Source organism: Brachyistius frenatus, unplaced genomic scaffold (genome assembly GCF_029030835.1).
Source record: "Brachyistius frenatus isolate BFR_SWC_R1_liver_20210118 unplaced genomic scaffold, ASM2903083v1 Contig_114, whole genome shotgun sequence".
NCBI lineage: Eukaryota > Metazoa > Chordata > Actinopteri > Embiotocidae > Brachyistius > Brachyistius frenatus.
Window position 1 is genome coordinate 866,831 of NW_027210713.1, and position 18,145 is coordinate 884,975.

The 18,145-nt window shown below is 43.1% G+C and overlaps 3 protein-coding genes across 5 annotated transcripts; 1 reads left to right on the forward strand and 2 right to left on the reverse strand.

The window, feature by feature from the left end:
• Window positions 1-655: 655 nt before the first annotated feature.
• acad8 (acyl-CoA dehydrogenase family, member 8) lies at window positions 656-6,155 on the reverse strand. The gene is made up of 11 exons (XM_069712990.1): window positions 6,017-6,155; window positions 4,909-5,009; window positions 4,202-4,371; window positions 3,860-3,969; window positions 3,254-3,330; window positions 2,485-2,622; window positions 2,245-2,380; window positions 1,682-1,779; window positions 1,422-1,574; window positions 1,229-1,331; window positions 656-1,104 (listed from the first exon to the last, which is right to left on the reverse strand). The coding sequence occupies exons 1-11, from the start codon at window positions 6,132-6,134 to the stop codon at window positions 1,049-1,051; spliced, it is 1,260 nt and encodes a 419-aa protein (XP_069569091.1). The 5' UTR covers window positions 6,135-6,155; the 3' UTR covers window positions 656-1,048.
• thyn1 (thymocyte nuclear protein 1) lies at window positions 5,730-9,189 on the forward strand. 3 transcript variants are annotated; one of them, XM_069712992.1, is made up of 8 exons: window positions 5,730-5,831; window positions 7,446-7,498; window positions 7,589-7,740; window positions 7,811-7,879; window positions 8,423-8,515; window positions 8,588-8,683; window positions 8,786-8,936; window positions 9,024-9,189. In XM_069712992.1, the coding sequence occupies exons 2-8, from the start codon at window positions 7,456-7,458 to the stop codon at window positions 9,068-9,070; spliced, it is 651 nt and encodes a 216-aa protein (XP_069569093.1). In that variant the 5' UTR covers window positions 5,730-5,831; window positions 7,446-7,455; the 3' UTR covers window positions 9,071-9,189. The 3 variants fall into 3 exon arrangements, with proteins under 3 accessions (XP_069569093.1, XP_069569096.1, XP_069569094.1); XM_069712995.1 differs by lacking the exon at window positions 5,730-5,831 and adding an exon at window positions 6,228-6,584; XM_069712993.1 differs by lacking the exon at window positions 5,730-5,831 and adding an exon at window positions 6,763-7,322.
• A 1,550-nt stretch (window positions 9,190-10,739) lies between these two features.
• LOC138629361 (vacuolar protein sorting-associated protein 26B-like) lies at window positions 10,740-17,736 on the reverse strand. Its single transcript, XM_069712991.1, has 6 exons — window positions 17,076-17,736; window positions 15,299-15,455; window positions 14,931-15,095; window positions 13,848-14,023; window positions 13,609-13,751; window positions 10,740-10,948 (listed from the first exon to the last, which is right to left on the reverse strand). The coding sequence occupies exons 1-6, from the start codon at window positions 17,296-17,298 to the stop codon at window positions 10,811-10,813; spliced, it is 1,002 nt and encodes a 333-aa protein (XP_069569092.1). The 5' UTR covers window positions 17,299-17,736; the 3' UTR covers window positions 10,740-10,810.
• Window positions 17,737-18,145: the final 409 nt, after the last annotated feature.

Sequence of the window (18,145 nt, forward strand, 5' to 3'; positions counted from 1 at the left end):
TGGACTTACAAGCTGAATGCTAATGTTGGCATGCCAGTGTAAAACGCTAACCATTGACCTTAAATGGTTGTGTATGTGGAAGTTTTGGCCTGCAGGTGGCGCTACCAAATTTAAAAAAAAACAACAACAACAAAAAACAGGGGATTTCCAGTATCAGTGATTGGGTTCCTCCTCTATGAACTATGAATACACTATGTGCACAATTATTAGGCAAGTGAGTATTTTGACCATGTCATCATTTTTATGCATATTTTCCAACTCCAAGCTGGATAAACTTGAATGCCTATTGGATTGAAGCAGATCAGGTGATGTGTATTTGTGTAATGAGGGAGGGTGCGGCCTAAGGGTGCGCAGAAACACGAAATTGAGGCCATGATTTGCTCTTTTGTTCCTACGTTTGAATTCATTTGTGCGTACGAGATATATATATCCATATATATATATATATATATGGATATATTTGACTGAACATCAGAAATGTTCATTTGTAAATTTTGAGTTGTTTGTTTATTATTCTCACTTTAACAGATGAAAATAAACAAGTGAGATGGGAACATTTTCGTTTTTCATTCAGTTGCATAATAATTGTGCACACTAATAGTTGCCCAATAATTGTGCACACACAGATATTCTCCGAAGAAAGCCAAAACCTCACTTTTACTTTCTTAAATATTCAGGCTTGAGGTTTATTAACATTTTGGATTGACCGAGAGCACTGTAGTTGTTCAATAATAAAATGAATCCTCAAAAATACAACTTTCTTAATAATTGTGCACACAGTGTATATATATATATTTTTTTTTTTTTGTTGGAGATCCGTGCAGCTGTTACCGAGATATTTCACCGTGGATCAATGTCAGACTTCCCAAGAGCCTCGTGTGGCTAAAAATGAAACAAAGATCCGACGTCACACTAGAAAAACCTACGTTTTACCCCAAATTCTATAATTAATTTGAAAAAAACTATAATGAACGGTTCATTTCAGGACCAGTCATGCAGTAACACACTCGATACGGAGACCGTAACGACGGGGTCGGCTGAAGATCGATCACGACTCCGTCAGCAGGTTTCGGGAAATGATCATCCTCATCACCTCGTTGGTTCCTTTTGAAGGAAACGAAAGCAGGGAAATAAAAGTGAAGCGTGACAGCCTTCCTAAATGTAGACAAAGATTAAGATTTGATGGATTAAGTGAAGACAAACACGGAGGTCAGTGTTATAAGCTCACCCTCTAGGATCTGGTGGACTCGGATGTCCCGGACAAACTGCTGCACTGCGTAATCCTTGAGGTAGCCGTAGCCGCCGTGCATCTGAAGGGCCTGGTTGCAGATCTGTTGGGAGCGACGAGCAGGGCGATCACGTCGAGACTTTTATTGCGAAAAATGTGTCACGGGCCGTCCCGGCACAGCGCGGTCACTCACGTCGAAGCACTCGTCTGTGGCGAAGAGCTTGGCCATGGAGCAGAGGGAGACGGCGTCGGCGCGCTTCTCCTGCAGCGCCGTCGCAGCCTCGCGCACCAGGAGGCGTGACGCGACCAGCTTGGTGGCCATTTCTGCCAGTTTGAACTGAAGAAACTGCACAACACGGAGGGGGGGAGAGGGGGGAGAGGGGGGGGGAGCACTTTTATCAGCTGGCTTCACACTTCAGATTCCTATGTTGAATCGCGAGTGAACCGACCGACCTGGTTGTTGGAGAGCGTCTCTCCGAACTGCTTGCGCACCAGCAGGTGATCCCTCGCCAGCTGCACGCAGGCATGAGCTGCCCCGAGAGAGCAGGACGCTGAGGGCACAGAAAGGCCTCCGTCACACGGGTACGTTTTTTTTTGGTTTGGTTTCCGGTGCGTGACTTTTTTTTTTTTTTTTCCTAAACACCAGCCACCGAGCCTACAAGCGGCAGTTATGAAAACGTGTTGAACGTAAAACAGCAGGACAAACCGAGGAGTTTGTGTAAACAGCTGCAGAAGCTTTCGAGTGCACTGAACTGAAACATTTCACTGCTTTGGAATTCAAACATTTCATCTGTTAAAAAAAAAAAAAAAAAAAGGGAAGAATGTGTTCATCCGAAGCTACCGAGACCATTCGTCATGCATTGACCGCCTCCGGACTGCGCTGTCCTATAACAATGTGCACATCATTTATGCGCTGCGCTCTGATTGGCAGGACTTCCGTGGCTATGGAATCTATATGCACACCGAACTGCTGTGCAGCAGATTCCCGAGTACTCCGACGGCGTCTTGCTCCTCACCGATATTAATCCTGCCTCCGTTCAAGCCTTTCATGGCGATGTTGAAGCCCTGTCCTTCCTCCCCGAGCCGGTTGCTCACTGGAACGGCGCAGTCCTCGAATATCACCGCCCGGGTCGGCTGAGAGTTCCAGCCCACCTGGTGAGCACAGCGACCGTGACTTAAGTCTGCCATCTAGTGGTCACCTGCCAACACTTCCAGCTGAACACCAGGTCAGGGAATCAAATCGGAACTCTTTTTACCTTCTTTTCTTTCTTCCCGAAGCTGAGGCCCGGCGCTCCTTTCTCCGCCACCAGGCAGGAGATGCCTTTCGGGCCTTTACCTCCAGTTCTGCACATCACGACGTACACGTCCGTGTCTCCTCCTCCACTGATGAAGGCCTGAGCGATCACAAAGTCTTTTCAATTCAATGCAGTTTTATTTTAAATGTAAAACGTGATCTCAAAACACTTCACAATCACAATACAGCACACAGCAAGGAAACAAAATTAAAAAAATTAAAAAAAAACACTGATAACATCCATTATTTTTTTTTAAAGGCAGTAACCCGGGTTGATTCAGGGTCACTTGAGCCGGCCCTAACTGTAAGCTTTATCAAAAAAAGAAAGTTTAAAGTCTAATCTGGAAGCTCGAGAAGGTGTCTGCCCTCCGAACCCAAACCGGGAGCTGGCTCCTCTGAGGGGCCTGAAAGATGAAGAGTCTGTCTGCCATCCTACTTTTGGAAACTCTGGGAACCAGAATCAGGCCAGCGTGGATGATGTGGTTCAATAAAGCTCTGTGAGATAAGATGGAGCTTGGCCATGAAGAGCTCCGTACATCCATCCTGTTCTAATACGATCTCTCTCGTTAAATCCCGTCAGTGCTCTCGCTGCGGCATTTTGGATCAGCTGCGGGCTTTTTAATGAGGAAGTTTGGATACCCTGACAACAAGGACTTACAATTATCTTCAGTGATCTTTCAAAAAGAAACGTCTTCGACTTCTGCGGGTGTAAAAGCGCAGGTTTGAGTTACCTTCGTGCCGTTCAGGACGTAGTGGTCGTCTCTCCGCTGAGCAGTCGTCAGGAGCGAAGCGGCGTCGCTGCCGCTTCCTGAAACAAACAAACGCAAACGTCACGGGTTTGCCGAGCTGTTGTACCGAACTCCGCACATCTAGAACAACATCAGAAAAAAAAAATCTCACACAAACCACGATGAATTATTTTTACACTTTTACAAAAATGATTCTGAATTTGAAATGATTTTTCAGAGAACTTTTTTCTTAGAATTATTTTCATTTTCGCACACAGAAAGGTCTTGACCGCGACATTTTTATTGAAAATTAACTGCCATGCAAATAATAGTGATTACCAATTCATTTGGTCTTTTTTCCTGTTCATGTTTGGCCGCCATAATAATACAAGTCTAATCATACTCATAAACACACAGCTTATGAAGGAGAGCCATTTATCATGTAAATAAAAATGACATTTCGGTTTGTTTTTAGGTTTCGTAAACAAAATGGCAGATATGACCGATTTCTGCGGTGCCCTGCCACGGACGACGGAAAAACTGGGGGGGGGAAAAAAAAAGGCGAGCCGAGCCGGTGCTGTCAGCGGAGAAGAGGCTACGCAGACTGACCTGGTTCTGTGAGACAATAGGACGCAAACTTCTCCATCGCACAGAGATCCGGACAGAACTTTTCTCTCTGCTCGTTGTTGCCGAAGGTGTCGATCATCCAGGCACACATGCTGCAGAGAAAACATGTCATCGCTGTCACGGCTGAATGTTATTCACCGGTCTCGGCCACGAAAAGCAAAGTAATAAATATGTTACGCAAAGTGGGGGGGGGGGGGGAACAAAACAGGTCTAGTCTGTTAATTGAGACGACCCGAACATCCATCGAAGGGCGCCATCTTCTCCTCTAATAAGCCGCGAATCCTTTCGTCAAATATTAACAGAAGTTACATGAAGGGTCCGTACTTGTGGATACTGATGTAGGCTGTGGTGCTCACGCATCCCGTGGACAAGGCCTCGAAGATGACCGACGTGTCCAAACGAGAGAGGCCCGATCCTCCGACGTCCGGCTGAACGTAGATCCCGCCGAACCCCAGCTGGGCGGCTTTCCGCATCGTCTCCACCGGGAAGATTTCCTGGGTTAAAAAAAAAAAAAAAAAAAAAATGGAAAAAGTAAAAACAATTAAAGTCTATCCAGTCGCTGGATTTACGAGGCAGGTGCCGATGTGCTTCGGGGTTAAAAATCTGATGACAATCTATCAACTTCAAGAAATCTTGACGCCGTTTCCTTAAATCTATCCGTACGTTGGGACATTTAAGAGTTTAAAAATCGACATGAGTGTTAACTGCTGGAAAAGTCGGTATTAATGTGCAGCGAGGTCTTGAAATGTATCACCCTGCACAGAACAATGAGCCTGAAAAACACCTTTCACTGTGAAGCAAACTGGCTTAGAATTGTTTAAACAATTTCCCTTTGAGGAGTTAATAAAGTATCTCGGACACTGGATCTTCTACAGATGCTCTGCATGGTCACTCTGTCCCAAAGGACGCCCGACAAGGAACAGTCTCACTGACCGAGTGATTAATTAAGAAAAACAACGGATTATAAAGCCCTACCTGCGCTGCCTTCACATTTTATGAATAACAATCCCGTATGCCTCTTTGAAACGTACCTTTTGGTCCCACTCTGCCATGTGAGGAGCCATTTCATTGGCTGCGAAGTCGAAGGCCACTTTCTGAAACTCCTTCTGTTCATCTGTGAGTCCGTGAGCAGCTGTGGACACAGAGCAGAGGACAGGGAGGGTATACAGAGTGAACGACGCCGCATAAAGCACAAGGTAAAGTAAATGCAATCTGTCCAGTGGTGGACGGTAAATAAGCGCATCTACCGAAGGACTGTGTTTAACTACAGCTTTAAGGTACTTGTACTTGAGTATTTATATTTGATGCTACTTCCACTTTCAGAGGGACATATTGTACTTTCTGCTCCACTACATATATCTGACAACTTATTTACTTTTCAGATGAAGGTTTGACACAATCGATAAAAGAAGAAGATTACTTTTAATCTACCACATATTGTTAGAGATTAAAAAAAACAAAAAAAAACAACAACCAGTGGTTGACCTCTCGGATTGATCTGCTGTCTCTGGATATAAAAGTAGTTAAAGCCGATGAACCTATTTCTGAACAGCAGTCGGATACAGATTACGTTGTTTTTGTGTCGCACCAATCAGACACAAGACAACTCGAAGTGCTTTGCAGAGACAAACAGATGCAGAAATAAGATAATAAGGAGCATTTAAAGTTGCCTGTAAAATACAAGCATCTGGGTGCACAAAATAAACAACACACACAGCTGGATGCTATCTGTAACACGTATAAAGAGAACTTGCAGACTATTAAAACAGAGAGTAGCCAAAAAAAAAAAAAAAATAATAATCAAATTAGTTTAGATGTCACAAATCAAACATCCTTCCTGAGGAGAGGGGCGGTGTTAAGGAGGGGTGTGTTTCCTCCCCTGCCTCTCTACTGGAGGACCAGGGAACCAAAACCATCCAATGACAGCTCGCTGACGAAGAACTCATATTAAAGGGCATTTTAAATGTATTTTATCTTGTTTTACCGATAAGTCTTTTGTTGTTGTTGTTGTTGTTGGTTTGGGTGCCGCAGAGCTGTTAGAAGTCAAGTTAAAATGAGGCGCCGTTTCATATTTTCTCAGCTAAAACAACACTCTTGTCACGTACATTGGCGCTCACGCTTGTGTTTTCCGGGACTTACGGTCGATGCTTGAAGCTATTCCTCGTCTCTGCGAGCTTCTGTTCACTATTAAACGGCGGCTCCGGCAGATGTTCGGGCCCAGCCGGGCGACTCTCGCCAGAGGTCCGACAGCCGCCATGTTTACCTCCACAGTTGGCGAGTTACGTCACTCAGCCGCGGAGGCTGCTGGGTATTGGAGTTTTTTTTTTGTTTGTTGTTAGCGCCTCAGCCAATGAAAAGTAGAATATGTCCGACGTTCGTGTCTCTTTTTCTACATAAGGAAATTCCAAAGGGAATAAAACAGCGGAGGGAAAAAGTATTTTACAACATTTTAAACCAAACGTGTTGAATTTGATTAATTTATCCCAGTACTGTAATCCTGTGCGTTGCTAGGCAACCTCGTACCAGCGTAAGGCGCTCGCTGCACTGAACGGCAGCGGCCAATGGAGTCTTCATAAGGAACTGTTAGGTAACTGTTGGCAGACGGCGGTCGCCGGTACTTAAATCAAGCGCGCCGATAACTTTGTTGACATCACGCGGTGTGTTCTTTTCGCGGGGTTTTGAGGGACCGGCCGCCACCAAGCTGAAGGTAAGACTCTCGGGAGCTTAGATTTTAACTCAGTTTGATAGTTTATTAAATGTTAAAATGTCCTGTTTTATCTCATTCTGGACATTTAATCTGACATCATTGATGTAAATGACCTGGACAAAATATCAGTAACACTTCTCAGTAAACTCCAGTCCCCCCCCCCAAAAACAAACAAACAAACAAACAAACAAACAACTACAGATTATAACCTTCAGATACACCGATTTTTACTGCAGGGCAGTTGTATTGGTTTTTAGCTTGATCAATGTGGCTGATAAAATTACAGTTTAGGGTTTTCAATCTCTTATTTCTGTTCCTAGGACAACTACATTTAATAGACAAAATAATCAATTAATAGAGAAAATATTCTCCGATGCAGAAATCCTCATCGTTAAAAGAGTGCTTTAATTGCAGCAAATATCCAGTTCTGTTTCACAGTGAATGTCATATCACATGACTGTGTCGATATAAAGTACTGTGCAAACATTTCAGGCACCGAAGATGTCCCAGTTGGTGCGATACCATCAGGGAGGCATCTGGACGGTCTCTGATTTATCCTGCAGCAGGTCGACGACCTCAAACATACAATCAGAGGCATTAAGGGCATAAAGGACAGGGAGTCCTAAACCCCACCAAGCAATGAGTTCAGCGTAATGAGAGACAGTCTGTGATTAACATGAAGAGACAGAAGACACTGAGACCGCCTGAATTTCCATTTTAATTTTTATTCCGCTGGTGGTAATGTAAACAAATCTCCAGAAATATATAAACGAAAAAGCGATTCTCAATCATAACACAATTGACAGAAAGGTCCCTGTTTGTAACGTGAAGTCACCACGACTTGTTTTGCTTCTTTAACAGAGTGTGAAAGATGTCACCAAAGAAAAAGGCCAGAGTCAGCAAAAGAGCTGCAGGTGAGCCAAAAGAAATCACACAAGTCACACTTCTCTGTCTGATGTTATTTTCTAATGAGCGCCTCGACGACGACAACAACAACAACACAGACAAAGACGGCGGCGGGGAAACGGTCTCCTCGGTTACCGTGAAGAGGAAAGCTGCAGCCCCCGAGGAGAGCTCGGCGTCGCCTCCACAGTTCTGCCACTGGCTGATGAAGTCGGAGCCCGAGAGCCGCTTGGAGACCGGCGTCGACATGAAGGTACGGAGCAGCAGATCTGTGAAATGTGAGTCGGCCGCTGTTGTCTTGACGCTCCTGGTCCGTTCTGCAGTTTGGCATCGAGGATCTGAAGGCTCTGCCCGACCAGACCGACTGCTGGGACGGCGTCCGCAACTATCAGGTAGAGACACAAAACTGAAACAAACACATGTTGTATCACAACAGCTTCAATTCAACAGCATGTGCGTGATTTTTTTATTCTTATATGCATTTCTTTACATTTAAATTGGGGGGGGCTACTGTAGTGCACACAACTCTTGTGTCGCCAAATTGGTTTGAAAAGTGCCACAAAAAAAAGCATTTTAATATAATAAATATATATATATGTCCACTCGTTAATCCATCGCGTTGGTAGCGTCGTTCTCTCGGACAGGTTCAAAAAGAAATAGTTAAAAAAAAAAAAAAAAAAAAAATGCTGAAGTGGATCGCTGACTACACCTGCGCGTCCCGCCCAAGTAAGTCAATGTGCGGGAAGCGCTGCAGATTGTTCGAACCTTCCACGATCCACTCAGAAACCTCAGAAGAAAGTAGTTCGCAAGCTACCGCTTGGAGACCTCCGGTTTAAAGTGAGACTGCAACGCAATGCCTCCCTTGAAAAAGCTCTTTCTTGTCTTGTTCTCGCCAACACGATGAATTTGTTTCTGTTGTGTTCCGTCACCTGCAGGCTCGAAACTTCATGAGGCAGATGAAAGAAGGGCAGCTGGCTTTCTTCTACCACAGCAACTGCAAGGAGCCGGGGATAGCGGGAGTCGTGAAAGTGAGTGCCTCTTCTCTCCTTTTAAATACATCTCCAGACAGACCACACGTTCAGCCGGATTCATTTTCCCAGATCGTGAAGGAAGCCTACGTGGACCACACTCAGTTCGACAAGAAAGACGTTCACTACGACGCAAGCAGCAAACCGGACAACCCCAAGTGGAGCATGGTGAAACACACACACACACACACACACACACACGGTGAAGTTCAGCCGCTGGAAGAGACGAAGTTCGGAGGCTGAACTGTTGTTTCTTTCTCTCTCTCTCAGGTGGATGTCCAGTATCAAAGGATGATGAAGCGTTTTCTTCCGCTGTCGGAGCTCAAAAAGCTCCACCTGCAGCACCGCGCTGACGGAGGGCCTCTGAGGGACTCGGCGCTTTTCACGAGGGCCCGGCTCTCCGTCCAGCCGCTCACGTCCGGTACGTAAAGACCGGCGCAGAACGAGTCCGTCGCTCCGTTTCATTCTGATGTCCCGAACCGTGAACTCTGTTCTTCTTCCTCTGCAGAGGAGTTCGACTTCATCCTGAGTCTGGAGGACGAAGAGCCGCTGTGAGGATCTTGATGCAGGGAGGTCATCAAAGAGCCACTTAAGTCAGTTCAGAGGTTATGTCAAATTTAACTGTGGCAATCTTATGTGTTAATAATATTAAAGGGTTTTTTTTGTGTGTGAAATTATCACTGATTTTTATCTGAGCTTCTTTTTTGTCGGAAAACTTCATAGATGATCTTAAAACTGTAAAAAAAAACTGAAGTGTGTAATGTTGTTTTAGAGACGATTCGTTTCAAGACTCGACGCGAGTTTAACGATAAATAACTTCACATTCTCTGCGAAATTTCCATTATTGGGTCGAATGCAGCCCGTTGATGATGAATCAATGGAAACATGACGGCCGTTTAATTTTACATTTAAAAATCCCAATAATATTGTAATTTGGGTTTTGCCATATGTTATTGTGGCGCCTCTGGTGACTCCCACCCCTGATTATTCACATTTAAAGAGAACATTACATTTTGGAGGGTTTTCTGATACAATTGATTTTTCTGTTGACCAATTTTGACACTAACGATCCACACATACCGACGAGTGTAGAAAAATACTAACGACATCATCTGAATAGAAGTGCTTCTTCAAGTGTGTTCAGGCTTAACATGTCAGATTGTCAACACTCACGACTGCAACACAAAACCCGCTGAGAGGTTTTTTTTGTTTTTTTTTTCCATTTGGCATCAATTTATTCAACAATTTGGGGACAAGGGAGAGTTATTGATTAGCAGTTTGCAAAAGATAGATACTTGTAACTTTTCTCTGGTTAAAAGACTAAAATCATGTTAGAGGCAGGAGGATTTCATTTGCTTGATACACGTAGGCACAACTTTCAAGTCTCTAACGAAGAGGATACAGCAGACTTCCTACTATCAGACCTTAATACAAACACTTGGACACTCTTTCCTAACACCACTGGAACGCTGAGGTGAAGCATACGCACATGAGGGGTCACTTTAGAGCGCCGTGTACTGGATAATCAAACGTACATGAGCTGGAAGGGTTTAACAGGTTTTAACTGGTCTTATTTACAGATTGAAAACAAACAAAACAAACCGTGGGATAATACTTTAGCCCTCTCGCTCACGTAGCAGCAAGAGATTCCAGTTTCCACCATTTTTTTTGTGCAAACACACACACACACACACACACACACACACACACACACACACACACACACACACACACACGAACAAAGAGAGAAAAATGTGTTGAGCAAGATAAAGCAGTGCAAAGTTATCTGGGATTTCTCCACCTTGTAACGATGTTAGGAATGCGTTTATTAAACGTGGAATGTGGGAAACAAACTTTCGTGACAGTTCACTTGCAAAATTACGAGGTTAGAAATCAATTTATCCCAAAAGCGTTAGAATGTAACGAACTGAAGGCGTAAAAATGTTTTTGAGTTTCACTTGATCTCACCGAGCGGAGACCGCGACATGACTAGTTTGATTCCCGTAAAGAAAAACAAAATGCATGAACGAAGGAAGGGACAAAGACCAGCAGCCTGCAGCCACTTTGAATGCCTCATGCAAACTGTTTCATTGTTCTCGTACAGTTTCACCGTACGTCCGTCTCCCTTCTTCCTCCCTTCATCAGCAGCGGCTGCACATTAACACAGCTGCCTCGGCCAGATGTTGCACAGTTTGACGGGTACCTCAGCCCCTCCCGACCCCCCACCGACCCCCTCCAAGCGCAGACGCCGGCGAGCCTCGTGGGAGGAAGGCGGCGGCGGCGGCGGCGGCTGCTCTATCCGCTCTCCTCCCTCGCCGCCTGCTCCAGGGCGCTCTCCGAAGCCGCAGAGCCCTCGAACCTCTGAGAGGCGATGGCGGCCTGGTGGGACATGCTCTTCCTCACCACGTCGCCTTTCCTCCACAGTGTGATCTCCTGGAGCGCGGGTGGAGGGGAGGAGGGTGGGATGGGGGGGGGGGAGACGGACGAGAAAATCATACAATCTGCGGTCACGGAATTATTGTTATTGTGATCTTTTGTCCATATATTATTCCTATCATTTAAGATACGACAAATACAGAAAAATATTATATTATTCATTCAAAAGGACAGAAATTGCAGAATAATTAAGTGTTATAGTTTTATATGCCGGCATAAACGGGACGGTTTGCCGTCGAATGTTCAGTAAAAACTTAACACATCGCTGTGGTTTGTTGATCATCTGATCTTCTGTCGCCAAACCACTCCCGCATTACTGAAGTCACTATTATGTTGAAACTAACCTCCCCGCCTTGGAGCGGCGTTTAGCCACGACTGTCGTGTCCTACCTAACCTTTTTTTTTTTAATCATATTAAAAATGTGATTATTGTGACGGATCCAATATGCCACACCCGCAGTCCAGGGACACATCTTCACAATTGTTTAAAAATGGTCAAACGACAGAACAGAAGCAAATTGTTAACCAACAGAGTCTCTGTGGGATTTTACTTTTGGACTATTTTTGTGTTACTTGACAGTAAAGTTTGCACTTCCTCTGAGCCGTAGAGGCAGAGCTGTGTTATGATGACACAGGAGTTCTGACTACAGTGAGAGTCAGTGCACCCTCTGCTGTGTCTGTCAGGCAGAAACATGTACCGAGACCCGTCACAATTATTACACGATCGCCAGATCGCGATTATTTGAACCGACTGCAGTCATTTTGGATAATGTTTTGAATCATTTTTATTCATCTGTGTAATACCAGCAGGATAAATCTAATAGAGATGTAATAGTTCCTTCACTGTTTCCATGTCACTTTCCACCATTTGAGGTTTGACTGGTGCTCTTTTAATAACGTCATCCTTCATCTGCTTTGATTTAATGGCACGTTAAACCAACTGTTTACCACAAGGCGCTTAACTTTTTAATATTTACCCAACCGCATTGATGGATTTAGTTTCAAAGACAAACACTGTAGAAGCACCGTGTTTGATTTCAAGCCAGGAAAAAAGGAGATCTCAAGAACGTCACGGTGATTTGTCGAAGTAAAATGAACCCGAAAAAGAGAATCAAATCATTAATCCCCATTTTTTTTTTTTTTTTTTTTTTTTTTGGTACGAGAATGAATCCATGTTTAAAATGTCATGACTGTGACAGCCCTGCGTGCACTCCTGCATTCCTAAATAAAAACTAGAGGAGCTGGGTCACCAGCTCTCTGGCTGACTGCTGCCGAGACAGGCTGCAGCTCCGGCTCTGACCGCAGCCTTGGGATGACACAGCTGTCACTGCGATTGTGTCCGCGTCCGTCCACACGAGTGCTCGTAACACTGACTGCGTGCGGCGGCTCTGTGTGTGCAGCGACGGTTGAGCCTCGTGCTGAAGCTGCTGTATTCCTGAACTCCTGCTGTATGTTGGCAACGCAGATTCGATTACTGACAGCTGGACATCCGCGGCACCGAATTCAACCGCAGCAGCCAAAGTCCCAACAACAGGCACATAATGTAGCGGCCACAGCTTCGGCAGTCCCGCCGGGCCGAGGTGCACGTGTGCTCGCGACCGGCAGTTGGGTGCTGTTGGAGATTGGTCTTTCTAAATGAGTAATGAACACATTGTCTCTCCGCTCTGTGTCTGCAGTGTGTTTACCCAAACTGGCAAGCGTGTTAAAACTGGAGCGGACCAACACATAAATATGCAAATATTTTTGAAAGGTGACGCGAGTGTAATCCAGAATAGAAAAATCCCCAGAGTGATTTTTTAGTTTGGTATTTTTAGTTGGCAAATAACTTCATAAAGGACTGTTGAGGGTTAATTTTCCAATTGCAATCCAATAATTGAGTAATTGTAGTTCACACCCTCTCAAAAAATATATTTCACCATTTTATGGTAACATGAAGTTAAACCTTTACTTCACTGCCAATTAAACTTCAAGAGAAAGCTAAATGTCTTCCCAAAGTATTTCATACTGTTTTTTTTTTCCTGTATCTTAGATCTTATCCTGCATTTATTTTGATTATTTACTGCTCAATAGTCAAATGCAATTGGTGACCCACCCTGATGTCCCCCACTGGTTTGTGAACTGATGTTTTGAAGTTTCCAGTCTGGCATTTTGTTTTTTGGGGGCCAGAAGTGACCATATTTGGACGAGCAGGGGAGGAACGAGGGGTGGATCTTACCGAGAAGGCTATGCCCCGCCCACCTGTAGCAGAAACCTGACTGCACCCCAGGCCTGTCAATCAGGACAATTAACTTTGTATTTCATGAGAAGTTGACTCTTTGAATGAGAGTCTATTGCAGCCAGCCCCTAGTGGCCCTCAGTGGTATTACACTTTAAGACACATCTGCTTTGGCTTCACTTTTTAGCCCAGAAGACTACGTCCATTTTTATGTCCAAACTGCAAACTCCAAATTAGCATGTAGCATAGAATTGGGACCAGGCTGATATTTGTCTCACAGCTTTACTGTATTTTGTCCTATCGTGGATCTACTCCATGCGTCGTCTTAGAAAACATGGTCAAAACCACGCCAGGAGTATTACACCAGCCTGCGTACTCAGGTTTCAACTGCACATATTAAACTCGAGTCAGTCGGACTTTTTAATCTGTTATCTGTAGCCCACCTGCTGTTTGAAGTAGCGTCTCTCCTCCTCATCAATCAGCACCAGGTTCAGGTAGTAGCGCACAGAGAACTTCTTGTTGATGTCTCGCATGGTGGGAGTCAGGTCATAGCCAGCCAGGAATAATCGGATGGGAATGGACTCTCCTTAGATATCAAATGTTGTATTCTTAGAGGTTTGACGATACATATTTTGGCTGGGTAAGGATGTGCTTTATGATATCATGAATAAGTGACGTTTACCTCTGACCGGAGCGCCGTCCATGATCTCGTACTTGGCAATAGTGTCATTTTCATGGTAAACACTCGGCCCGGTGCCCGTTGTCTCACGTTTGATGATGTCGATCTCCATGTGCTTTATCTTAATCCTCACCAGCAGGAAGTAAATTTTCCCCACAATTACGTCTTTCAGATGGTACCTGTGAGAAAACAGAGGACAACAAACGTAAAAAAAATAAATAATAAAAAATGAGAGCTTTGTTTCTTTGATGGTTTCTGCAGTGACTGGACACTTTGCCGTTGAACAGTTACGTAACTGATTAATTAATTAATTCATCAACAGGAAATTATTTTCCTTTGTGACACCATGTTTCCTTGTTTCTTTGTGGTTGTCTAGTGTAACCATTGGCTCAAAGTTACAAAGATTTAACATCCCAAAACAAAAAGTCAGTGACTGTTTTGTGAATAAAACAGACGAGCCTTGCTGACTATAAATGAGGAAGTTATTTTTGTTGATGAAGCAGATTTTGTTTTAGATCGACTTTATGCTGTAAAGCCTTCAGCAGAGCTTCTGTTGAGGACCATAATTGACAGAAGTCGTGGGAATTTTGCAAAATTCCGGAGATTTGTTGGATTTTAATTTGATTTATTGCCTGGATGTGGTTCATTTATATTTTAATCCACTGATTTCCTGTCTTCAAATTAAGTGCGTAAAATAAACATTATAACTTGTGTGTTTACTTTAAAAAATACAATAAATAAAATAATAATGCCAAGTCTTAAAAGCTGGAAAGATTAGTTAATTATTTCTTTAATCAGGCTAAAAACAACAGTTTTGAGTTTCTTTAATTTACCAACTTAAAATTACGTATTAAACAAAAGCAAAAAACTGTTTTTTTTCTTTTTGTCTGCAGAAGATCATGTCCTTCACACAATTACTTTTTGTTTTAGACAGTTTTTCGATTCGTCAGGTATAACTAACTGGAAACTCCACTGTGGACATTTTTTACTATTATCTAACATTATATACTCTAAAATAATCAACTTAATAAAAAGTGAATAATTAAAAAAAAAAAAAATGGTTTGTTGCATCCCTAAAAGTCTTACTTGGATTTGTTGTACTCAAACTCAATGTGGAGACAGTCCTCAATTCCAACTTCCATCTTGATGGAGGAGTTGAGTTCAGGGTAGGTGCTCAGTGTGTGGACAACAATGTCCAGCTCTTTACTGAGGTCATTTAGTCTTCTGATCACCGTGGCACGAAGGAAATATCTGAAAATGGAACAAACACAGACTTGACAAAGGCGTTCTTTCCACCAAGTACACATACTGCAGTGAGATGTAGGCAACACGAAGGGTGGAAATGCTCGGTTGAAGTGTAACCGCATGACGGGCAGGTTAAAGAGTGACACTTACAGTCACACATTTCACTGCCTATAAAAAAAATTCTTAAAAAAGTGAATGAACGAACTCACCGTAGCTTGACATTCTGGCCTGTGTACGACTCGTAAGGTTTCTCAACATGAGTGAACTCAAAGTCAAAGGTCTGCGACTGAGTTATTTCGCCGGGTCTCGCAAGATCTTTCACCAGAGACACAAACTCGTGATGGTTTCCTCTGTCATAATACAGCTCTAGAAAAACACACGTTAAGAGATAAATTAAAAGAAATATGCCGTTTTCTCCTTAACTAACAAAAACATCTGTTTGATTTAAATGATGAATATACATTTTCAAGTCGAAGTCTGGAGGCTGTTCATCGGTGTCATGACTGCTGCTCGTCAACGATGTTTTACACATTTGATTTTTAATAAAACTGGGCATTCTGTTTCAAATGTGACAAAAGGGATTAAAAATTAATTTGAATGAAACAGTAACTGTGTGTGTGTGTGTGTGTGTGTGTTGGGAAATCTTGGAATTGTATCAAATAAATTTCACTTACTTTAGAGGAAAAGCAGAACTTTTAACAGAACTGTATTAAATTATTAGTGGGAGAGGGTTACCTAAGTTTTCTTTGACAGTAGGAACAAACTTTCCCCTGAAAGCATAACTGCAGTAAAATCAACAAATATAAATATCTACAGATCAAATAAAGAGACAGTGACAGGTGTTGGTTTAATAATAAAGAATATTTAGCAAACAGGTCAAATAACTTTGTTCATCACTGATTCCACTACTATTATGAATCGTCTGGTTTGTGCGTTTTTATGATTGAAAAATTAAGTCGGTTAAATCTGTCTCTATCTGTGGTCTCCCCAGTTAAGATTTGAGAATCCTCTAATGTGCACCAGGCATTAACTTTAACTTGAAGCACAAGTTCTGAATTCTCTTTTACATACTTATATACTCTTATATGTGATCCAAAATATCAGATGTGAAACAAGCCTTGGACCACAGTCCACAGTCTAAAGGACCAAAGTTTGGTCAGACGAAAAGTTATTTTCTGAGTTCGGATAAAAATAAACCATCGTTCAATCCGTCTGCAGCGGGAAAACACTTCCTCGATGATTTGGACTTTCGGATCAATTACAGGAATTTGACAAAACTAATGAGCTGTAATTTGGGTCTGACTGAGCAGCAACCGACTGTGACATCATCCGTCAGTTTGTGAACTGCTGTTTTAAAGCCTCAAGTTCGGCCTTTGGTCCGTCGCCATCTCGCTATTTTGGAGCCAGAAGTGACCATATTTGGATGAGCTGGGGAGCAGAGCGCTGGATCTGACTGATCTGATTGGGAACCCGAGTACACTACACCCGCCCACCTACTACCAAAACCAGACTCCACCACAAACCTGTCAATCAAACAGACACACCCCAAAACATACCGCTGCTTTTGTGGGCCTAATTAATAATGGGATTGTTATCAGATGGACCCAGAAGCTACGTCCACTTTTAAAAACAAAAAAAAACATCAAATTTTCGTATTTTCTGAAAATAAGTGCCTGTTAGTAATGTCCTAAAAATAAGTAGCCTACGGCTAGCCTCAGCCCACGTAGGTGATAACAACATGACGTGAAGCTAGAAAAAAAAAAAAAAAAAAAAAAACCACCCAATTAAGTGTTTACGATGCAAGTAGGTGTGAAATCACCCCGTGGCCCCCTTATCTAGAAACATCCTAGAAACGCCCCTGTTGCACACACACACACACACCAGTACTTTTTGACTTGATCTGCCCTTTCCCCCATGTTTTGTATGGTTGTTCAGATAAAACATTTTGGATTTGCGTATATTCAGCTGTTACCAGATTAATTTTACCTATTTGGCCGACAAATTCAATCTTGACGCCCTGGTGCTCCAGCCTCTTGCCGGGGTTCTTCAGCGTCACGTTCACTTTCCCGCTGACGGTCTCACCGTCGTAGAAAAGAAAGTACTTGTCTTTCTTTCCATCTTCCGTCTTGTGTTCGACCTTCTTCCTCGTTTCGGCGTCATTCAAGACCACATCGATTTCTGCACTTTGTCCGAAACTGAAGAAACTCATGATTAACGCTGCGTGTGCGCTAAACCCCTTTACCTTCGCGTTACTCCCGACTTGTCAGCGAACTAATCCACCACAACAACAACAACAACAACAACAACACAACAAACCCCGCTGCTGTTTCTAAGTAGAAAACAAACACACATTAAGCTCGGTTCGCGAGTAAAAATGTGGAGATATTTCACAGAAAACTCCACATTAGCTTCGCGTCCATACCCGCGCGGACTAGCATTACGATGGCAACCGCGAAAACGCACAATAATATGTCCCGTCAGCTGATCGGCCGTGTCTCCGTGTCCCTCCGTTGACCTTAAACGTGACCGATGAACAATCAGTCAGCAGCGGACACAACCCTCGCTGCGTAAATATATATTACATGTTTGTTCGAGAAAACGGCGAATGTTGGTCAAGCGACCGGGATGTAAACCGTTAGCTTTCGCTACCTGCGTTAACGTAACTGCTTCCGGGTGACGATTTTCAAAATAAAACCGGACGTAAAGTGCTTTTTCAGTGGAAAGCGACACAACTATTTTTTTTTTAGGGCACCCGAAAATGATATTAATAAATATCATTTTATTTTTTTTATTTATAAAAAATTATATATAATTATATTATTTTATATAAACATTATATAATTTGATATTAATAAATTTAAAAAATAATAATTTTAAAAACGAAAGCCCTGTTGTTATTCACGCGATTATTATTATTATTATTATTATTATTATTCTCCGTAAACAACTGCATTTTTAGCGGCTTTAACATACTCAAAAACTCCTGAAAGTTGGTACACGCGTCTCTCCCGGCGACAAATTGCGTATTTTAGTGGAGTCGCGAGTGGGCGTGGCCA

Coding starts and splice junctions, on each gene's coding strand:
- thyn1 (XM_069712992.1), top strand. CDS start 7,456: ATGTCACCAAAGAAAAAGGCCAGAGTCAGCAAAAGAGCTGCAG. Junction 8,516..8,587: donor GGATAGCGGGAGTCGTGAAA/GTGAGTGCCTCT, acceptor TCATTTTCCCAG/ATCGTGAAGGAAGCCTACGT. Junction 8,937..9,023: donor CGTCCAGCCGCTCACGTCCG/GTACGTAAAGAC, acceptor CTTCCTCTGCAG/AGGAGTTCGACTTCATCCTG.
- LOC138629361 (XM_069712991.1), bottom strand. CDS start 17,298: ATGAGTTTCTTCAGTTTCGGACAAAGTGCAGAAATCGATGTGGTCTTG. Junction 14,024..14,930: donor TTTGAGTACAACAAATCCAA/GTAAGACTTTTA, acceptor GTTTTCTCACAG/GTACCATCTGAAAGACGTAA. Junction 13,752..13,847: donor GGACGGCGCTCCGGTCAGAG/GTAAACGTCACT, acceptor TTGATATCTAAG/GAGAGTCCATTCCCATCCGA.
- acad8 (XM_069712990.1), bottom strand. CDS start 6,134: ATGGCGGCTGTCGGACCTCTGGCGAGAGTCGCCCGGCTGGGCCCGAAC. Junction 3,331..3,859: donor CTATTGTCTCACAGAACCAG/GTCAGTCTGCGT, acceptor TGTTTGTTTCAG/GAAGCGGCAGCGACGCCGCT. Junction 1,780..2,244: donor CGGAGGCAGGATTAATATCG/GTGAGGAGCAAG, acceptor CTGTGCCCTCAG/CGTCCTGCTCTCTCGGGGCA.